The following is a 20165-nucleotide window of genomic DNA, read 5'->3' on the forward strand; positions in this document are numbered from 1 at the left end:
AGCACAGCTTTCCCGTGCCATTAATATCGAAATATTATTACTGCAAATATTAGTTGTGCAATTACTATATAAGTTTCAGTGGTTACAGTATCTGGTATGCCTCCCTTGTCTTTACAGACAGCATACATTTGAGCTGAATGATTGCATGCTGTTCCAACATTATGTGACTATGATTCAAAGAACTCCTGAAAAAACAAAAAACTGAAGTGACTGCGTACAGCCTGACTATGGCTTTGTTTGTGAGTGCAGGGTGGGAGGCACAGCCGGTCACCCAGTGTAGTCAGCCTCACAGTGGAAACAGCTCTTGGCAGCTTTGACTTCCTGAATGGATCAGACTGGGAGGAGGAAGAAGAGGATGGTGATAAGAGGAGTAGACATGGCAGGTCAGTGCTGACAAATGAACTGAAAACCAACCATCCAAGCCTTTGCACACTTCAGTGTAATGACACAGTGAGACATACAGTCTTAATCAGTAAGCAAAGAAAGTATGATCTGAAGGTCATTAAACCTGAATCACAGTAATACCAGACACTGTAAATATGCCTACTTCATTTAACATCTACAAACTCCAGTGTGTTGGTGTCCTCTGGGCCATTGTACAGGGAGTGCAGAATTATTAGGCAAGTTGTATTTTTGAGGAATAATTTTATTATTGAACAACAACCATGTTCTCAATGAACCCAAAAAACTCATTAATATCAAAGCTGAATGTTTTTGGAAGTAGTTTTTAGTTTGTTTTTAGTTTTAGCTATTTTAGGGGGATATCTGTGTGTGCAGGTGACTATTACTGTGCATAATTATTAGGCAACTTAACAAAAAGCAAATATATACCCATTTCAATTATTTAATTATCAATTATCGTCAACTTTTCTTTAATATCAGGTGTGTTTCCAGAACCACTAAAAACTGCTGTAATAAAACTTATACTGAAAAAGGACAATCTTGACAAGACACAAATGAACAACTACAGGCCGATCTCAAATCTCCCATTTTTAAGTAAGATCATTGAAAAAGCAGTTTCTCAACAGCTCAATTACTTCTTAACACAGAATAACTGCTATGATGCCTTCCAGTCAGGTTTTAGACAGAACCACAGCACTGAAACCGCTCTGACCAAAGTGTTCAATATGTCTGAATACAGACAGTGGAAAAATGTCAGTCTTAGTTTTACTGGATCTCAGTGCAGCATTTGATACAGTTGACCACAACATATTACTTAAACGACTGGAGAACTGGGCAGGTCTTTCGGGAACTGTACTAAACTGGTTCAAAACATACTTACAAAATATTTCCTGTTTTCTATCAATAGGTAACTTCACATCTGAGCAGACAGTATCACATGTGGAGTTCCCCAAGGTTCCATCTTGGGACCCCTTCTGTTTAACATTTACATGCTCCCACTGGCACAGATTATAAACAACAACAAAATAAACTATCACAGCTATGCAGATGACACACAAATATATATCACAATGTCACCAGGAGACCAAGGCCCTGTACAGGCTCTTGGTAAATGCATTGAGGAAATTAATGACGGGCTGTGCCACAATTTTCTCCAGCTAAACAAAAACAAAACTGAGGTAATAGTCTTTGGCGCCAAAGAAAAACGATTACAGGTCACCAGAGAACTTCAATCTATACACCTAAAAACCACAAACCAGGCGAGAAATTTGGGTGTAGTGATGGATGCAGACCTAAACTTAGAAAAACACATTAAGACAATAAGAAAATCAGCTTTCTATCACTGTTAGGATGCCTGGGTCGTTGACCCAGGGTTTTTGAGTTTATGATATTATTTATACTGTCTAGTTTCTGGTTTCTTTGAGTTCTGTCTTATAGCTTAGGTCTCTGTCTTCTTTAGTTGCTCTGTCTCCCCTATCACCTGCATCCCCTTGTCTAGTTCACGTCTATGTGTATCTTAAGCAGAGATGGGCAGTAACGCGTTACTTGTAACGCGTTACTGTAATCTGATTACTTTTTCAAGTAACGAGTAAAGTAAGGGATTACTATTGCAAAATCGGTAATTAGATTACCGTTACTTTCCCGTAGGAACGCTGCGTTACTGCGTTACTAAAACCGTGAATTTTTTTGCGAGAATGTCTCATGACAGTGAAGTAAGCAAGTGCGACGTTGGTGACAGCAGCTGTGTGCAGATCAACAATGGATAATATATCGAGTGCGGGAGAGAGTGTGAGCGTGCAGCGTTTAAAGTGTGGAAGTACTGACCTTACTTTGAGTTTGATTCCATAAAAAGTGACAAAAACATTAGCGTCCATCGTGCGTGGGAAGAAAACTTCTTTTTACAGCGAAAAAAACCCCTAAACTTCCGAGCAAGCACCGAGTAGCTACGACGTAATGGGAAACTCACAGAGACACTCGCGCGGATTCTTCAACTGACCGCAGCACACCTGCACCAGGGTAACCCTCCGCCTACCCTGCTCCTGCTTTACAGGTGAAAATAGAGCAAAAGGACCGCTGAGTCTTTGACTTTATTTATTTTCTGCTGTGTTTTACTTGCATCTGTTTGAAAGAGTGAGTGAAAACACAAAAAATATTTTATTTTATGTGCGGGAATGTGTAGAAAATAGGTTTAAATGTTAAACTAATTTATTCAAGTCAGAGAATGTTGCATATAATTAAATGTTTTGCTTGATGCATAAAGTTAAAAGATTAAAACTGATAAAACAAGTTAAAAAAAGAGACTTTTCCATTTGATTACATTTTGTATGATGGATTATGTAGAAAAAGTAGAATTGGGCTGAAAGATCTATCGCTTTATCACCTCTTCAGGTTGTAAATCGTGTTTTTAAAAAGTAACTAAGTAACTAAGTAACTAAGTAATTAATTACTTTTGAAAATAAGTAATCAGTAAAGTAACGGGATTACTTTTTTGGGGGAGTAATCAGTAATTAGTTACTGATTACTTTTTTCAAGTAACTTGACCAACACTGATCTTAAGTTCCTATATCCAGTCAGTGTTTGTGTCTGCCCTGTTCCCACGTCTCTGTTCCCTTTGTAGTGCCTGCATGTGAGTCTGTGTCTTTGTTCAGTCTGTGTTATGTGTTTCCTGTTTTACTTTGAAGGTCTCCGTCTTTTCTCAGTGTGTTCAGTTTACGCTTCTTTGGTCTCGTCAGTTCTGATTTGCCCCAGCTGTGTTTCCCTCCTGTTACTCATTTCCTGATTGCTCCCTCTGTGTATTTAAGCCCTGTGTTTCTTAGTGTCTGTGTCGCGATCTACCGTTTTCTTAGCTGTGTGTTCTGTCATTCCTCCGGTGTAAGTTTATTTTGATTTTTCCAGTTATGTTATATTTGAGTTTAACATTAAAGTTGTTTTGAGTTCACATCTGTCTCCGGAGTCTGCACCTTGGGTCCTATTCCTGTCTGCACACAGCCAGACCTAACAATCACCTCAAGAATATTTCAAGGATAAAAGATCTGATGTCTCAACAGGACCTGGAAAAACTAGTCCATGCATTCATTTTTAGTAGGCTTGATTACTGTAACAGCATCTTTACAGGTCTACCTAAAAAATCAGTCAGACAACTACAGCTCATTCAGAACTCTGCTGCTCGAGTCCTCACTAAGACCAAAAAAGTGGACCACATCAGTCCAGCTCTGAGGTCCTTACACTGGCTGCCTGTCCGTCAGAGGATAGACTTTAAAGTTCTGATGCTGGTCTATAAAGCTCTGAATGGTTTAGGACCAAAATACATCAGTGACCTCCTGACCCAGTATGAACCTTCCAGATCCCTCAGGTCATCTGGATCTGGTCTTTTATTAGTTCCCAGAGTCAGAACCAGACACGGAGAAGCTGCATTCAGCTTTTATGCTCCTTATATCTGGAACAAACTCCCAGAAAGCCTCAGATCAGCTGAAACACTCGGTTTATTTAAATCCAGGTTGAAGACTCACCTGTTCTCAGCTGCATTTGAATAAAACACCAAATCCACACTTTTAAGCTTAAATTTCAAAACTTACATTTAACTACTAATTTTATCTATTGTTCTGATTTTATCTGTTTTGATTTTATATAGTGTTTTGTTTGTGAGTTTGTTTGCTTGTTTTAATCAATTTTAAATCATGCTTTTTATTTGTTTTCGTTTCTAATGTCTCTGTAAAGCACTTTGAATCACCTTGTTGTTGAATTGTGCTATACAAATAAACTTGCCTTGCCTTATTTTTACCAGTGACACCAATATAACATCTCCACATTCACAAATATAAATTTCTGACATTCAAAAACAAAAACAAATCAGCGACCAATATAGCCACCTTTCTTTGCAAGGACACTCAAAAGCCTGCCATCCATGGATTCTGTCAGTGTTTTGATCTGTTCACCATCAACATTGCGTGCAGCAGCAACCACAGCCTCCCAGACACTGTTCAGAGAGGTGTACTGTTTTCCCTCCTTGTAAATCTCACATTTGATGATGGACCACAGGTTCTCAATGGGGTTCAGATCAGGTGAACAAGGAGGCCATGTCATTAGTTTTTCTTCTTTTATACCCTTTCTTGCCAGCCACGCTGTGGAGTACTTGGACGCGTGTGATGGAGCATTGTCCTGCATGAAAATCATGTTTTTCTTGAAGGATGCAGACTTCTTCCTGTACCACTGCTTGAAGAAGGTGTCTTCCAGAAACTGGCAGTAGGACTGGAAGTTGAGCTTGACTCCATCCTCAACCCGAAAAGGCCCCACAAGCTCATCTTTGATGATACCAGCCCAAACCAGTACTCCACCTCCACCTTGCTGGGGTCTGAATCGGACTGGAGCTCTCTGCCCTTTACCAATCCAGCCACGGGCCCATCCATCTGGCCCATCAAGACTCACTCTCATTTCATCAGTCCATAAAACCTTAGAAAAATCAGTCTTGAGATATTTCTTGGCCCAGTCTTGACGTTTCAGCTTGTGTGTCTTGTTCAGTGGTGGTCGTCTTTCAGCCTTTCTTACCTTGGCCATGTCTCTGAGTATTGCACACCTTGTGCTTTTGGGCACTCCAGTGATGTTGCAGCTCTGAAATATGGCCAAACTGGTGGCAAGTGGCATCTTGGCAGCTGCACGCTTGACTTTTCTCAGTTCATGGGCAGTTATTTTGCGCCTTGGTTTTTCCACACGCTTCTTGCGACCCTGTTGACTATTTTGAATGAAACGCTTGATTGTTCGATGATCACGCTTCAGAAGCTTTGCAATTTTGAGACTGCTGCGTCCCTCTGCAAGATATCTCACTATTTTTGACTTTTCTGAGCCTGTCAAGTCCTCCTTTTGACCCATTTTGCCAAAGGAAAGGACGTTGCCTAATAATTATGCACACCTGATATAGGGTGTTGATGTCATTAGACCACACCCCTTCTCATTACAGAGATGCACATCAGCTAATATGCTTAATTGGTAGTAGGCTTTCGAGCCTATACAGCTTGGAGTAAGACAACATGCATGAAGAGGATGATGTGGACAAAATACTCATTTGCCTAATAATTCTGCACTCCCTGTATGATCACTGTAGTACAGCTGTAAGCAGGGTCAAACTAACACATAACCTGACTGAAATAATGCTTAAAAATCATATTTTATTATTTTTGCCAAAGGTCATTAGCTGAATGGCCTTATCCCACAGTTGTGCCTGTATATAACTGAGCTTAATATAAAGCTAATCTGCAATCCTAAAATAAAAAGCAAACTTGGTGGAACTTCTCACAACCAGTTGGATTAATCACTGGCAAAAATGAGTTTAAAACAACAATATAAACTGGGGTGGTTTTTTTTTTTTGGGTTTTTTTTATTTTTTTATTTATGGAGTTCATGATGTATTGTACAAAATATGGAATGGAATCTTAATGGTTAAGAAAAGAGCAATTTCTGTACCCAAGAGACGAGGCTGGAACAGTACTGAATAGCTCTGACTGTCAGCCAGTCAGATTCATTTACCACTTACTGAACTGAAACTCATCAAAAAGTATTCTTCTTCTTGGGAAATTATCAACTTCTCTGGGTTTTAATGTTGAGAGCCTTTTTTTCCATGAACAGTACATTTAAATTACATTTAAACCGTATTGAACTTTATATGGATAAAACAGCGTTAATGGAAATGTTATGTAACACTGGATGTTTTGTTTGTGTGTGTGTGTGTGTGTGTGTGTGTGTGTGTGTAGGTCTCTGCTGGACAGAGGCTGGGACAGCCCTTCCTCCTCCAACGTACCGCTAACCACAGGCTGCACCACTCTAGACTGCTGCCTGGTGGTCCATTTGAGGAACTGCAATGCACAGTTGTTGGTAAGAGATCTGCAACACTATCCTCATGTTATTAGTAGAGATGGCACGATACCACTTTTTTATGTCCGATACCGATACCGATATCATAAATTTGGATATCTGCCGATACCGATATGAATCCGATATAGTGTTTTTTTTTAATCAACAAAACTGTTTTTTTTTAAATATCTTGCTGAATTTTGTATAAGTTCATACTCAAGTTTAAAACAACAACTACACTAAAGCTATTCTGTTATACCTGTATGCAAAAAACATGTTTCATAGTTCAGCAATACTGATCAATCTAATAAACTTAAACCTACACCATCCTCCCTATTCTGGTATTTTAAAGAGTACTTAGCGTAAATATTAAGCAACCTAACTAATAGGGTTCCAACTCCCAGCAACAACAAAAATAAATAAATAAAAAATAGGGAACCACCCCTCACGCTCCACCTCATGATGCTTAATCGACGTAATCAACCTTAATTTGATGCAGTGTGAAAAAAAAAATGCACAGAAATCAATTATTTTTCAAGAAATATTAAATAGATTCAACATCTTTCTTCAACAAAATTGCAGACTGCACAGATGGTACCTTCCCAAAGGAAAAAGTACTATAGCTTACTAGGGTATATTTATTACCGTAGACTCAACAGTTACTATATACAGTAATGGACTTCTATTCCTTTTACATCAAATTAAAACTTTGGGTGTAAGATTCGGATAATTATTTATTAAAAGCTAGACATTTTAAATGAGAATAAAGAAAAGTGTGTCTTTGTGCCCCTTTTCCCTGTTCATGCCCTATCGTCCCCCCTGGCTAAACTTTGCTAGATCCGCCCCTGCACAGTTACAGCCGTCAGCTGCGTAGAAAAAGATCCTGGTGTAGAAAGTAATATTAAATAAATTCTAACAACAGCTTATCAAGCTTAAACGTGCTGCTGTTGTTTATCCACTGGTTTCCTCTTTCTGGTGCAAAGTGGGCCAAAAGCAAACTAGAGAGACGGACTCGCGACAGAAAAGCCGATCAGCTGATCGTTAAGCAGTTTCATGATTCAAGTAGCAGCAAGAGGAGGCAGTCGCTCCATATATCGCTTGTTAAGCTTAACGCAGGAATGCTTTACAAACATTCAGAGATGGACTTACACACTTGCTTTACTTCTCTCGGGGATAACTTTGTCGGAGATGAAATGCCGGGTTGCTAGCGAAGCTCCACATGCTATCCAGACCACCGACAGGTCCCGCATGCCACAGCCGCTCTATCACGTGATGCATACTGCTCCGACGTGCTAACGTTCTGAGGCGAGTTAAGGCGCGTTGCAAGTTTTGTGAGGTGCTTTCGTGATATTTAATGGATCGGATTACATTTTTTATTTTTCTCCGATATCCGATCCAGTAATTTAGGTCAGTATCGGACCGATACCGATACGTAATATCGGATCAGTCCATCTCTAGTTATTAGCCAAACTCATATGTAGCTACCTCACATTCTCATGGCACATCGATACCTTAAGTTCACTCTGCTCTCATCTACGGGTGTGGGTAGTGAATAATTAAAATTTTCACCGATGCAAGTCATGGGAATTGGCTTCCTTTGAAAGGTGTCTATGCTCAGCCTTAGAGATGGGCTGAGGAACATAGTCTGCATCATAAGGAGTCAGTTGAGTTGATTCAGGCATCTGACTAGGATGGTTGCTGAACATCTCCTCAGAAAGATGTTTTGGGCATGTCTGACCAGGGGAACTCTGATGAAAACCCAGTCAAGTTTGTTTACATACAGTCAATACCATTATTTTCTTTTTTTAAAAATCCATTCAATTGGCATAGTGTTTGATAGTTATGTAATCATAGTTTCAGGATGCCATTGAAAAGTATTATTCACTCACTGATGAGTTAAAGCAGTAGCAGCTGTGAGGGCTGTTGTATTGCTAATTGTAATATTGGTCACTTCTTTTACAAGTGTTTTGTTTGTTTTTAAGTGTCTGGGCAAGTTTGGTCCTCTGAGATGTGGCGAGATGTATGCCTTGGACAGACTGCTGAGAGAGGCTCGTGTCCTCGAAATCATCCGACGCGTCACCAAAGAAAACCCACAGAAAATCAGACCAGCTACTGAAGGTGATTTGTGTCGTTTATGTTCATTTCATGTGCATTTGTTTAAACATCCATAAATGCATTTATTCAGAATAACTGTATAGACAAGAAAAAGAAGTTGAAGAGGAATTTTCATTAGTGGGAGCATTCCTTCTGGAGCATAAGGGTGAAAATGTCTGCTTTTGGCTTGGATGACAACTAGTGTCATCAGAAACATTTCATGGGTATATGGAAGTAGAGATTCCACTAAATAATAAGTAATTATGGATTTTGTCATGCAGCCAGTCAAGAAGGTAAAACAGACTTTACAAGGCACTGATTCAAAGCAAGCTGCAACCTTATACTATTAATAAATTTCCTGTGTTATGTATGGCACTAACCCCCAGTATCTTGCTTTCCTACCTTGCTTATAACGGTCTCCTGTTTTCTGTTTGTCAGTTATCCCGGCGCTAGGTCTGTGTCTGGGTGCTGTGTCGCTATGGCAAGAATGTGTGGGACAGGGTAGCATGTACAGCGTCTCTGCTGAAAGGTTCCTGAATACACTGTCGACAATCTACGCTGGTTTACTGCCTGAAAGGGCCGAAGCAGGTAAATCATCATTAGTGGGTATACTGCACACGCTGGTACAGTGGGGCAAAAAAGTATTTAGTCAGCCACCGATTGTGCAAGTTCCCCCACTTAAAATGATGACAGAGGTCAGTAATTTGCACCAGAGGTACACTTCAACTGTGAGAGACAGAATGTGAAAAAAAAATCCATGAATTCACATGGTAGGATTTGTAAAGAATTTATTCGTAAATCAGGGTGGAAAATAAGTATTTGGTCACCTCAAACATGGAAAATCTCTGGCTCTCACAGACCTGTAACATCTTCTGTAAGAAGCTTTTCTGTCCCCCACTCGTTACCTGTATGAATGGCACCTGTTTGAACTCATCATCTGTATAAAAGACACCTGTCCACAGCCTCAAACAGTCAGACTCCAAACTCCGCCATGGCCAAGACCAAAGAGCTTTCAAAGGACACCAGGAAAAGTATTGTAGACCTGCACCAGACTGGGAAGAGTGAATCTACAATAGGCAAGCAGCTTGGTGTGAAAAAATCAACTGTGGGAGCAATCATCAGAAAATGGAAGACATACAAGACCACTGATAATCTCCCACGATCTGGGGCTCCACGCAAGATCTCATCCCGTGGGGTCAAAATGATCATGAGAACAGTGAGCAAAGATCCCAGAACCACACGGGGGGACCTGGTGAATGACCTGCAGAGAGCTGGGACCAAAGTAACAAAGGTCACCATCAGTAACACACTACAACGGCAGGGAATCAAATCCCGCAGTGCCAGACGTGTTCCACTGCTGAAGCCAGTGCATGTCCAGGCCCGTCTGAAGTTTGCCAGAGAGCACATGGATGATACAGCAGAGGATTGGGAGAATGTCATGTGGTCAGATGAAACCAAAGTAGAACTTTTTGGTATAAACTCAACTCGTCGTGTTTGGAGGACGAAGAATACTGAGTTGCATCCCAAGAACACCATACCTACTGTGAAGCATGGGGGTGGAAACATCATGCTATGGGGCTGTTTTTCTGCCAAGGGGACAGGACCACTGATCCGTGTTAAGGACAGAATGAATGGGGCCATGCATCGTGAGATTTTGAGCCAAAACCTCCTTCCATCAGTGAGAACTTTGAAGATGAAACGAGGCTGGGTCTTCCAACATGACAATGATCCAAAACACACCGTCCGGGCAACAAAGGAGTGGCTCCGTAAGAAGCATTTGAAAGTCCTGGAGTGGCCTAGCCAGTCTCCAGACCTCAACCCCATAGAAAATCTGTGGCGGGAGTTGAAAGTCCGTGTTGCTCGGCGACAGCCCCAAAGCATCACTGCTCTCGAGAAGATCTGCATGGAGGAATGGGCCAAAATACCAGCTACTGTGTGTGCAAACCTGGTAAAGACCTATAGTAAACGTTTGACCTCTGTTATTGCCAACAAAGGTTATGTTACAAAGTATTGAGTTGTATTTTTGTTATTGACCAAATACTTATTTTCCACCCTGATTTACGAATAAATTCTTTACAAATCCTACCATGTGGATTCATGGATTTTTTTTTTTTTTTTCACATTCTGTCTCTCACAGTTGAAGTGTACCTCTGGTGCAAATTACTGACCTCTGTCATCATTTTAAGTGGGGGAACTTGCACAATCGGTGGCTGACTAAATACTTTTTTGCCCCACTGTATGTGGAGCATATTAACATCTGTGTTTGTGTGTATGCAGTGTTCTTGTGCCTGGTTGAGCGTGTACTGGATCAGAGGTTACCACGACGAGGAAGCAGCAGGGACAACATGATGGTGACGTTGTTCCAGCTGTGGAGCTACTTGGACTCGAATGCTGTCAGTGATATGGACACACACATCATTGAACTGGCAAAAGAGGGTGGGTGTACACACACACACACACACACACACACACACACACACACACACACACACACACACGATAGGTCAGATACATACTCGTTAAATGTTTAAGACCAGATTTACTAATTGTCAGTGCCAGTTCAAAACCTTCTTTTCATTTTAATAAGCATTTACACATTTGATACTGTGCCACAGTATCAGGTACAGTGGGGCAAAAAAGTATTTAGTCAGCCACCGATTGTGCAAGTTCCCCCACTTAAAATGATGACAGAGGTCAGTAATTTGCACCAGAGGTACACTTCAACTGTGAGAGACAGAATGTGAAAAAAAATCCATGAATCCACATGGTAGGATTTGTAAAGAATTTATTCGTAAATCAGGGTGGAAAATAAGTATTTGGTCAATAACAAAAATACAACTCAATACTTTGTAACATAACCTTTGTTGGCAATAACAGAGGTCAAACGTTTACTATAGGTCTTTACCAGGTTTGCACACACAGTAGCTGGTATTTTGGCCCATTCCTCCATGCAGATCTTCTCGAGAGCAGTGATGTTTTGGGGCTGTCGCCGAGCAACACGGACTTTCAACTCCCGCCACAGATTTTCTATGGGGTTGAGGTCTGGAGACTGGCTAGGCCACTCCAGGACTTTCAAATGCTTCTTACGGAGCCACTCCTTTGTTGCCCGGGCGGTGTGTTTTGGATCATTGTCATGTTGGAAGACCCAGCCTCGTTTCATCTTCAAAGTTCTCACTGATGGAAGGAGGTTTTGGCTCAAAATCTCACGATACATGGCCCCATTCATTCTGTCCTTAACACGGATCAGTCGTCCTGTCCCCTTGGCAGAAAAACAGCCCCATAGCATGATGTTTCCACCCCCATGCTTCACAGTAGGTATGGTGTTCTTGGGATGCAACTCAGTATTCTTCTTCCTCCAAACACGACGAGTTGAGTTTATACCAAAAAGTTCTACTTTGGGAGAATGTCATGTGGTCAGATGAAACCAATCCTCTGCTGTATCATCCATGTGCTCTCTGGCAAACTTCAGACGGGCCTGGACATGCACTGGCTTCAGCAGCGGAACACGTCTGGCACTGCGGGATTTGATTCCCTGCCGTTGTAGTGTGTTACTGATGGTGACCTTTGTTACTTTGGTCCCAGCTCTCTGCAGGTCATTCACCAGGTCCCCCCGTGTGGTTCTGGGATCTTTGCTCACCGTTCTCATGATCATTTTGACCCCACGGGATGAGATCTTGCGTGGAGCCCCAGATCGAGGGAGATTATCAGTGGTCTTGTATGTCTTCCATTTTCTGATGATTGCTCCCACAGTTGATTTTTTTCACACCAAGCTGCTTGCCTATTGTAGATTCACTCTTCCCAGTCTGGTGCAGGTCTACAATACTTTTCCTGGTGTCCTTCGAAAGCTCTTTGGTCTTGGCCATGGCGGAGTTTGGAGTCTGACTGTTTGAGGCTGTGGACAGGTGTCTTTTGTACAGATGAGTTCAAACAGGTGCCATTCATACAGGTAACGAGTGGGGGACAGAAAAGCGTCTTACAGAAGACGTTACAGGTCTGTGAGAGCCAGAGATTTTCCATGTTTGAGGTGACCAAATACTTATTTTCCACCCTGATTTACGAATAAATTCTTTACAAATCCTACCATGTGAATTCATGGATTTTTTTTTTTTTTTTTCACATTCTGTCTCTCACAGTTGAAGTGTACCTCTGGTGCAAATTACTGACCTCTGTCATCATTTTAAGTGGGGGAACTTGCACAATCGGTGGCTGACTAAATACTTTTTTGCCCCACTGTAGGGGGGGGGGGGGGTGTGTGTGTGTGTGTGTGTGTGTGTGTGTGTGTGAGAGAGAGAGAGAAAGAAAGAGACCAGATGCTCTCATTTTCACTTCCAAAGCTGTGAGTATACTGTTAGCATGGCAGGTGTGTGCATGTGTGGTAGCCTACTATTTCCTGCTCTTTCCAGATGTATGTATAAAAATTTATTAAAGTGAACATTTTCATAATTGACAACAAAAATATCTACAATTTTATAACTAAAAGGTTTCATATTTTTATTTTCAATTAAACATTTGCATCTGCACATCCTGCAGGTCAGCTATTACAAACTGAGTTCTGGTGTGTTCCACAGTAGAGATTATAATCTCTTGAAACCTGTTGATGCTTTATCAGCTACCTCTCTGAATTCCCATGCTGTTTCCAAAGAGGATCACATGTGTAAAAACCTGCATTTGCAATGTTATTTTTGTCATTACATTACTTGATCCATCTTGAAGAATTTTACACTCGTTTCCGCAATAATCTGCAGTTGTGGCATGAAGCTCTGTAGCTCTGTTTATTAGATCAGGCCCATGGAGTGTGCTGGAAGCAACAATCCAGCCAGGCAATTGCCTGATTTGTTCCCACATTAGTTAAATTCAATGTAGTAGGGCAGTTAGCAGGAGAAAGACTATGTTATGGTCCAAAAGTTTTGGATATATTTCTCATTACAGCTCAGCTGTGTGATGTATATGAGGTTTCAGGGCTGTAGTGTAAAAATGGCTTAAAAGGAAAAACAAGAGTAAAACTTGTGCTATTAATAACCTCCAATAACCTTCCTTCAACAGTATGGTTGGTACAGAACCTGGCGTCATCTGACCAGGATGTGATTGTCAATGCTCTACGCCGCCCTGCAGAGTGCAGCCTGAGGAGAGAAGGAATTCATGCCGTGGCCAAATTACTAAAAGATCCTCGGGGCAAAGTGTCTGCCTCTGCCAGCTCTGTACTGAGAAGCCTCGCTGCTCAGCCCAGACAGAGAAAACAGGTGAGGTGTGTGTGTGTGTGTGTGTGTGTGAGAGAGAGAGAGAGAGAGAGAAAGATTTTCACTGGGGTTTTTTTTGGGGTTTTTTTTTTCTTCTGTAAAAAATGTTACCTGCTAAATTGTCCTAATTGTTTTCTTCCTGAATGGCAAAAGGACCTTTTGATCCTGCTGTATATAGACCTGTGCATGGTGTGTGCTGCAGAAGCCAGTAACAACCCCATAACTGGTGTATCAAAGCCTGGAAACATTTTGTGCATCTTGTCCTTCTCAGGCTTTGGTCAGCTGCTTGGAGCTGCTGGAAGATGAGAATGTGGACAATCGAGTGTGTGGATGCAAAGCTTTAGCTTGTCTCAAGGTACAAAAAAGCACAGAGTTTATGCTATTATCCAAAGCTGCTGTTCTGATTTGATAAAGGTGACATTTAAACACCTGTCTGTATGCACTCTGTTTGGAGTGTATTATACAAAATGCATTTGTCACTGTATTCATTCTATTATTCCAGGCCAAAGAAAGCATTGATCAGTTGGTGTATCTCTGCCGGGCAGACAAGGAAGAAGTACGAGATGCTGCCAAACAAACACTGCTAGTGCTTGGTAATAATAAACTTCATATTATTTACAATAGAACAGCAAGACTAACTCTTTTCAGACTGTAGTTTGGATTTTATGGTTGGTTATACTCCATTTCTATTATGTTCATTTTACTCTGACATATTCTAAAATGTAATGATGCACTTCTGTGCAGACTGTTGAGGTTTGAGAATTGCTAATTGGATCCCAACTTATCTGTCTCAGTATTAATAGTATTTGACATAATGGTCACTTAACTGGGAGTAATATTGACCTGCACTATAAAATGAGAACCTTTTTTAATATGCCTTGATGTAAATGTTGAGAATAATGCACAAGCAACAGTAACGTGACTGTAAGAGTTCTGATCCATTTGTTTTAATCTGTTCATTCATCTATTTGTGGCATTCATCTACAAGTTGATAATTAAGGCAGACATAATGAAATCTATATTTTATTTTCTTCCATTTGTCTTTGACCGGTACAGATGTCTTTGGAGAAAATGAACATATCCATCCAGTCTTTTCCTCCTTTAATTTATTTCTTACATTTTCTTTGCTCTTCCATTCATGTTGTGGAGCAGGTGAGGAAGGGAAGATGGCCCATAGACACGTGGAGACGTCTCAGGACAGCATCTCAAGACTTTTTGCACCAGGAAGCATGGCCAGCACAGCTTTTTAACACAACATGCACACAGGCGGTTACAGCTGCTGAAAACAAAAATTCAGTGACAACACTGGAGAGTATAATGTCATTTTTGCAATGCTTTGACATGGTGTCACAGGAATATAGGGTATACTGTCCTCTTCAGCTACGACTGTAGCTAAAAACATAAAGAAAAATGTGTTAAATGCAGTATATATCCTGTCAGAACAAAACTCAAAGGGACAAACTCCAACACTGGCTGCAAACAAGAAATGCATCAGACGTCTTAATAATGTAAAATATTCATCTACATCATAAGTCAAAAGCTTTTCAGAGTCACCTTGTTTATAATTATTTTCCTGGGTCCACAAATGCGCAAAATGTTAAATCTTTATACTGTTTACTTACTGCTACTACTATTTCTTTGGATGCTCTAGAAAGCTGTGGGTTTTTACCAATGATATTACAGTCACTACACTAAGAGTCATATACCAGTGGGAGTTAGACTTCTGCTATTACATGAAAATGTGTTTTCTTAACGGGCGCTGCTGTCTCCAGCCTAGCTTAAAGGCTGCTTGGACTATCTCCCCACATGTCACTGTCAAAGTAACTATTTACTGTACTTCTACTTGCTTGCTACTGAATAGATCTGAAGCCAAGTCCAAATGATTTTTTTTTAAAAATAGGACCACATTATAGACTGCATATGAATGATGGACATGGTGATGTCAGACGCCACATTATGAAGTGTAAACTTTGGCATTCTTGCCACTGCCATGTTAGCTTTTTGGAGCAGGAAATTGCTAACTTTATACTACTAAACTCTAAGCTAACAACTAAGCTTGTTTAGCTAGCTGGATTTCTAACCTGCAATGCACAGGCAAGTCTGGTAAGTAGTGATAAGTAACAGAATAAGAACATACTAAAATTACATTTACCAACACTGCCACATAGATTTCTCAAGTGGTCTGTAGCACATACTTTATTAGCTCAAATATGGCAGGTCCAGTTTAGTAACTCTACGTGGTGGACGTGGAACTTAAGCAGACATCTATTAGGTATAACTCCCTGTGCCAAGACAAAGTGTCAAAATGTAATGAACATGTCATGGAGGGTGACTGACAACCAGCCCCTCCCCCACTTATAGTTATTGCAAACCTGTTTATTTCTGCTCTGAACTGGGACATTTTAACAGGGGAATCTATGGGTGGCCTCGCCTTTAGAGCAAGCATCAAGTGAAGATTAGACAAACTACAGCTTGTGGAACGTCTGCAGTGATGGTTACCATTTAGCCTATGTTCTTTAAAAGAAAAAAAACTACATACACAGTGCCCATCAGACACTTTATCATGGTGTTGCTTGTAAATCTGCCTTAATGTTGCATTATTTGCTTACCAGAATTTGACATTTTTACAGATGAAATGCGGTAAGAAGCATTTTTTTTTTTTTTTTTTTTTTTTTTTTTTGCAAAGTGTTCTTAGCTAACTGTGAAGCTATTAAAGTATATTTACACCTAAAAGCATGAATTAACATGTCTAAAATGAAGATACTGCTTTTTATGACACGATATTGAAACTGAGCTCTGTCAGTGTCGACGAAGTAAACACAAGCAACACAGACTGACTGAAGAGGTGCAGGATGACTTTACACCTGAACTTTTTACATGGTGTATTCTACATGGCAACACATTCTAATCAAATCTCACCAAAAACAAAGACCAAAGAATGTAACGCATGAAAAGTTAATGAACAGAACATGCTACAGTTTAAAAAGTAGTGTGTCTGTGGAGTTGGTAGATTAACTAAAGACATCAGCCTTCTCTGAGGCAGAGTTCATCGTGTGAGCCAAAACACCAAAGTCCAAGAGCAAACCTTTTTGCAAATACAAATACTAAAGCAGAAGTCGACATTCCTTCACTGAAGTGGAAATGCATACTAACTTAAATATGGAAAAAACTTTGGTTTGTTCTTAAAATACACATATTCTTGAATTTAATAATATGCATTTTTTTTGTATTTCATCACAGAAATGACTAGAAGATTATGAATGTAAGGATATTAAGGGATAGAAAAATGGTGTACAGAAATGCTTCAAAGACCATTTAATTGATTAGCAAAGACAGTTATGGAATATATCTTGAGATTTTTATTTTTGAGTGCAAAGGAGTGCTTACTGTCACCGTAAGCGATGCCGCATCACTGTGCATTAAAATAAGATTTTTAGAGGTTAACGCTTGAGAGCCCTCGTGTGTCTCAGGACATGTTGGATGAGAGCAGCACTTTAGAAAGCAAAGTATGTGATAGTATTATTGGGTTTTTTGTTATTAATGTTAATGTCATGGGAACTAGTTGGTTGGCTCTTTCAACAGAGCTGAACCAAAAAGCTGCTCAGAATTGCGTAATAAGGCTGATGTAGAGAGGGGCAATCTCGGTTAGTGCAGTGAAATCAGAAACAGACTATTACAAAAATGAAGTGACATCTAAACGTCCACTGTGCCTGTGGAAAGTGTGGATCCTGCTATTTATTTTTGACATGCACGCCTCACCTAAACATTACTGCAAACCAAATACACCAACTTGTAGCAGTGATTCCTTAACATTGGCAGACTTGGCAAGAAACTGAGCTCTACCACCCAAACAACTGCTCAGGAATAGAAAACAAAGATCCCACCTTTGAACCCGATCCGCACACTCCCCTAGATCGCAATCAGATCTGCAGGGTGTCATGGGATCCCTACAGAGTCTCTGTCCGCACCTAAATTAGTTGGAGCTGTTTTGGCAGCTTGAGAAAATGCTACACAATATTATGCAGACCACTGTAATTCTGGCTGATGGAGATAGATATATATATATAAAAATTTAGTTTTAAAAAATGACCTTTATTTTTAAAGCACATTAGTTTTTCAACAAACAACAAGGGGGAAAAGTGTTTTGTACTTGTGGATCATGCAGGTAATAATAATCTTTGTTTAGATACAGCATGATTCGGACACTGTACCAGGACACAGAGTCCAAACATGTTGTGTAATGTACAGATGACACATATGACTGAAAATGCCAAAGTGTCCAAGTGACTTCAGTTCCTCACTTTAATGCATTCTTATAATAGTTTTACAGTGACACTGCTGATGCTAATGTCACTATACTGCCTTTTCTCATTTGCTAAGTACCATTACTGGAATTTAACTTGGGGCCTACAGCTGTATATCCCAATCTCATACTGTATGACACTAGTACTGTGATAAAGACCAGTTGGATTAACATTGACAGATGAGCAGTTATAGCTGTGCTATCAGATGGAAGGTCTTGAATTAGACTATCTTTGATCAGAATGGTGCAAGGAAGAGGACTGTCCCTCTACTGCCATCATGGGGTCATACTTGAGTATGTCTACCTGGTTTTGCAAAATTTGATTCCCATCAGCCTCAGCTGTACTCTATATTAAGCAAAGTGTAGCATACAGTTAAACTAAACTAATTCTGTTAACATTATACAGAATCAAAATGTTGACTTTGTAATTGTGAAAGTTTTTGTTAGCAGTTGCATTTACCTCAGAATGCTGCTGTGACTTTTGTAGTGGTTCAGTGAGGCACTAACTTGGCTATAGTGTCTGCAGGCCTGGTATTTTACTTTTATTGCTTTGTGAACTTTCATGACAATGTCTGATTTTTCATTGTTATATCAAACTCAGCAGTTTTAGTCTCACTGATGCTTGATGGCAGTTTTTAACAAGAATATTTTTTTTCCTTATGTGTTTCTAGGTTCCTAATGCACTACCTAATGGATTAAGTCCATTTAATCAAATTAATCCAAAGTTGTGAGTCATCGCAATGCATTCAGCGAGCTTTTCTCTCCTGATGGGAGTGGTCCCTTCCAAAATTAGACACAAGTGCCAGATCTTAACCCAACTGAACGGCTGTTAGAGATATTGAACCAAAATGTAGAGATCCAGATGCTCAAATCAATTTGATGGAGTATTGAAGCTGTTCTAGTTAGATGTATTGATCATGCATGTTACTATTGTTTTCCTTTGATTTGTCACCCATCTGAGATGAGTTGTGAGGAAAAGCCAACTAAAAATGTATTTAAATGGTAGGGATTTGGGCAAACAGATTTAAAACAACAAAAAAAAGATTTAAACTGTGGGACTTTGGTCTATTTTACTTCATGAAATATGAGCTGGATGTCACATTTTAGTACTTATAGATTCAGAAAAGAGAGTGTTTTACAGCTGTAGTTATCGTATGCACATCACAAATGCTGAAGGGAGGAAAAAAGGAGAAAAAAATGAAACAACTTGGAATTTCCTTCAAAGCATCCATAATGATCTTTGGTTTGATTATACAATTTAAGAAGATCACCAGAATGCACTGTCACTGGAATCCTGTTATAGAGTTGATGTCATGCAGGGAATCACTGTATATATCAATGCTACCACTGTATTTAATGTTCTTACTACACTGACTTCTATAGGACAACAGAAATCTACAGGTGTTCCTTTTGCAATCAAGGCATCTCAGTTTTTAAGTGCCTTGATTTTTTTTTTATAAGAGATATGCAATAAGACAGAAATGAGATACTTTAAGAATGAAGAGAATGTGAAGTGATGAAATCCCATTGCAGGACACACATGTATGCAATTGTTTTTTATCAAGCTTGGGGAATTGTGAAACATTGTAAACAAATGTTTTATTTCTAGTGTTCTGAGATGTATTTTCAAACATTCTTGTGTCAAGTATATTGAAAAAAACTATTAAAACATTGTAAGATAGCTTCCTGTGCGATTGATCATCTTTAGATGAAGAGCTCTGTGTATCTGAGTGTTAACCCACCCACCACCACCCCACAAACACACACACAGAGTAGAATTTTAGCCATAGAACACTAAATTTTGGAAGGTGTGTGTGTGTGTGTGTGTGTGTGTGTGTGTGTGAGTGAGAGAAAGATTTTCACTGGGGTTTTTTTTGGGGTTTTTTTTCTTCTGTAAAAAATGTTACCTGCTAAATTGTCCTAATTGTTTTCTTCCTGAATGGCAAAAGGACCTTTTGATCCTGCTGTGTGTGTGTGTGTGTGTGTGTGTGTGTGTGTGTGGAGAGAGAGATTTAAAAAAGCAGGACACAGTTACAGCTCAGATGTGGGTGTATATCTTCAGGATAATCATCCAAGTCATTTCATGTAATAAATGGAAAGCTAAAAGCTTTGCATATCTTTATTTTAGTGTCAGACACAAATAAAAAAAGTTAATATTTCCCATAATATTAAACAGACTAAAAACATTTCAGTTACATAACTTTTTCTTTGGTTCTAAATGAGCATGTTTTCATTTGTATGTTTTATTGAAAACGTTAACGCCTCGGGTTTATTCTCTTGTGAAT

The 20165-nt window shown here is 39.8% G+C and overlaps 1 protein-coding gene across 3 annotated transcripts in view; it reads left to right on the plus strand.

Annotated features, from left to right (window-relative positions):
* Nucleotides 1–15460, plus strand: part of ripor1 (RHO family interacting cell polarization regulator 1) — a 50865-nt gene extending 35405 nt beyond the window's left edge. For all 3 annotated transcript variants that reach the window (XM_085462758.1, XM_085462757.1, XM_085462759.1), the window contains 9 exons: nucleotides 250–383; nucleotides 6147–6267; nucleotides 8229–8364; nucleotides 8779–8928; nucleotides 10618–10776; nucleotides 13384–13580; nucleotides 13849–13932; nucleotides 14080–14170; nucleotides 14730–15460. In XM_085462758.1, coding sequence (XP_085318884.1) covers nucleotides 250–383; nucleotides 6147–6267; nucleotides 8229–8364; nucleotides 8779–8928; nucleotides 10618–10776; nucleotides 13384–13580; nucleotides 13849–13932; nucleotides 14080–14170; nucleotides 14730–14827 — 1170 coding nt within the window. In that variant the 3' untranslated portion in view covers nucleotides 14828–15460. The remainder of the gene's footprint in view (nucleotides 1–249; nucleotides 384–6146; nucleotides 6268–8228; nucleotides 8365–8778; nucleotides 8929–10617; nucleotides 10777–13383; nucleotides 13581–13848; nucleotides 13933–14079; nucleotides 14171–14729) is intronic.
* Nucleotides 15461–20165: the final 4705 nt, after the last annotated feature.

This window comes from Copadichromis virginalis, linkage group LG7 (assembly GCF_057382275.1).
Source record: "Copadichromis virginalis isolate Kocher_CV1m ecotype Utaka linkage group LG7, C_Virginalis_male_GT1.1, whole genome shotgun sequence".
Taxonomy (NCBI): domain Eukaryota; kingdom Metazoa; phylum Chordata; class Actinopteri; order Cichliformes; family Cichlidae; genus Copadichromis; species Copadichromis virginalis.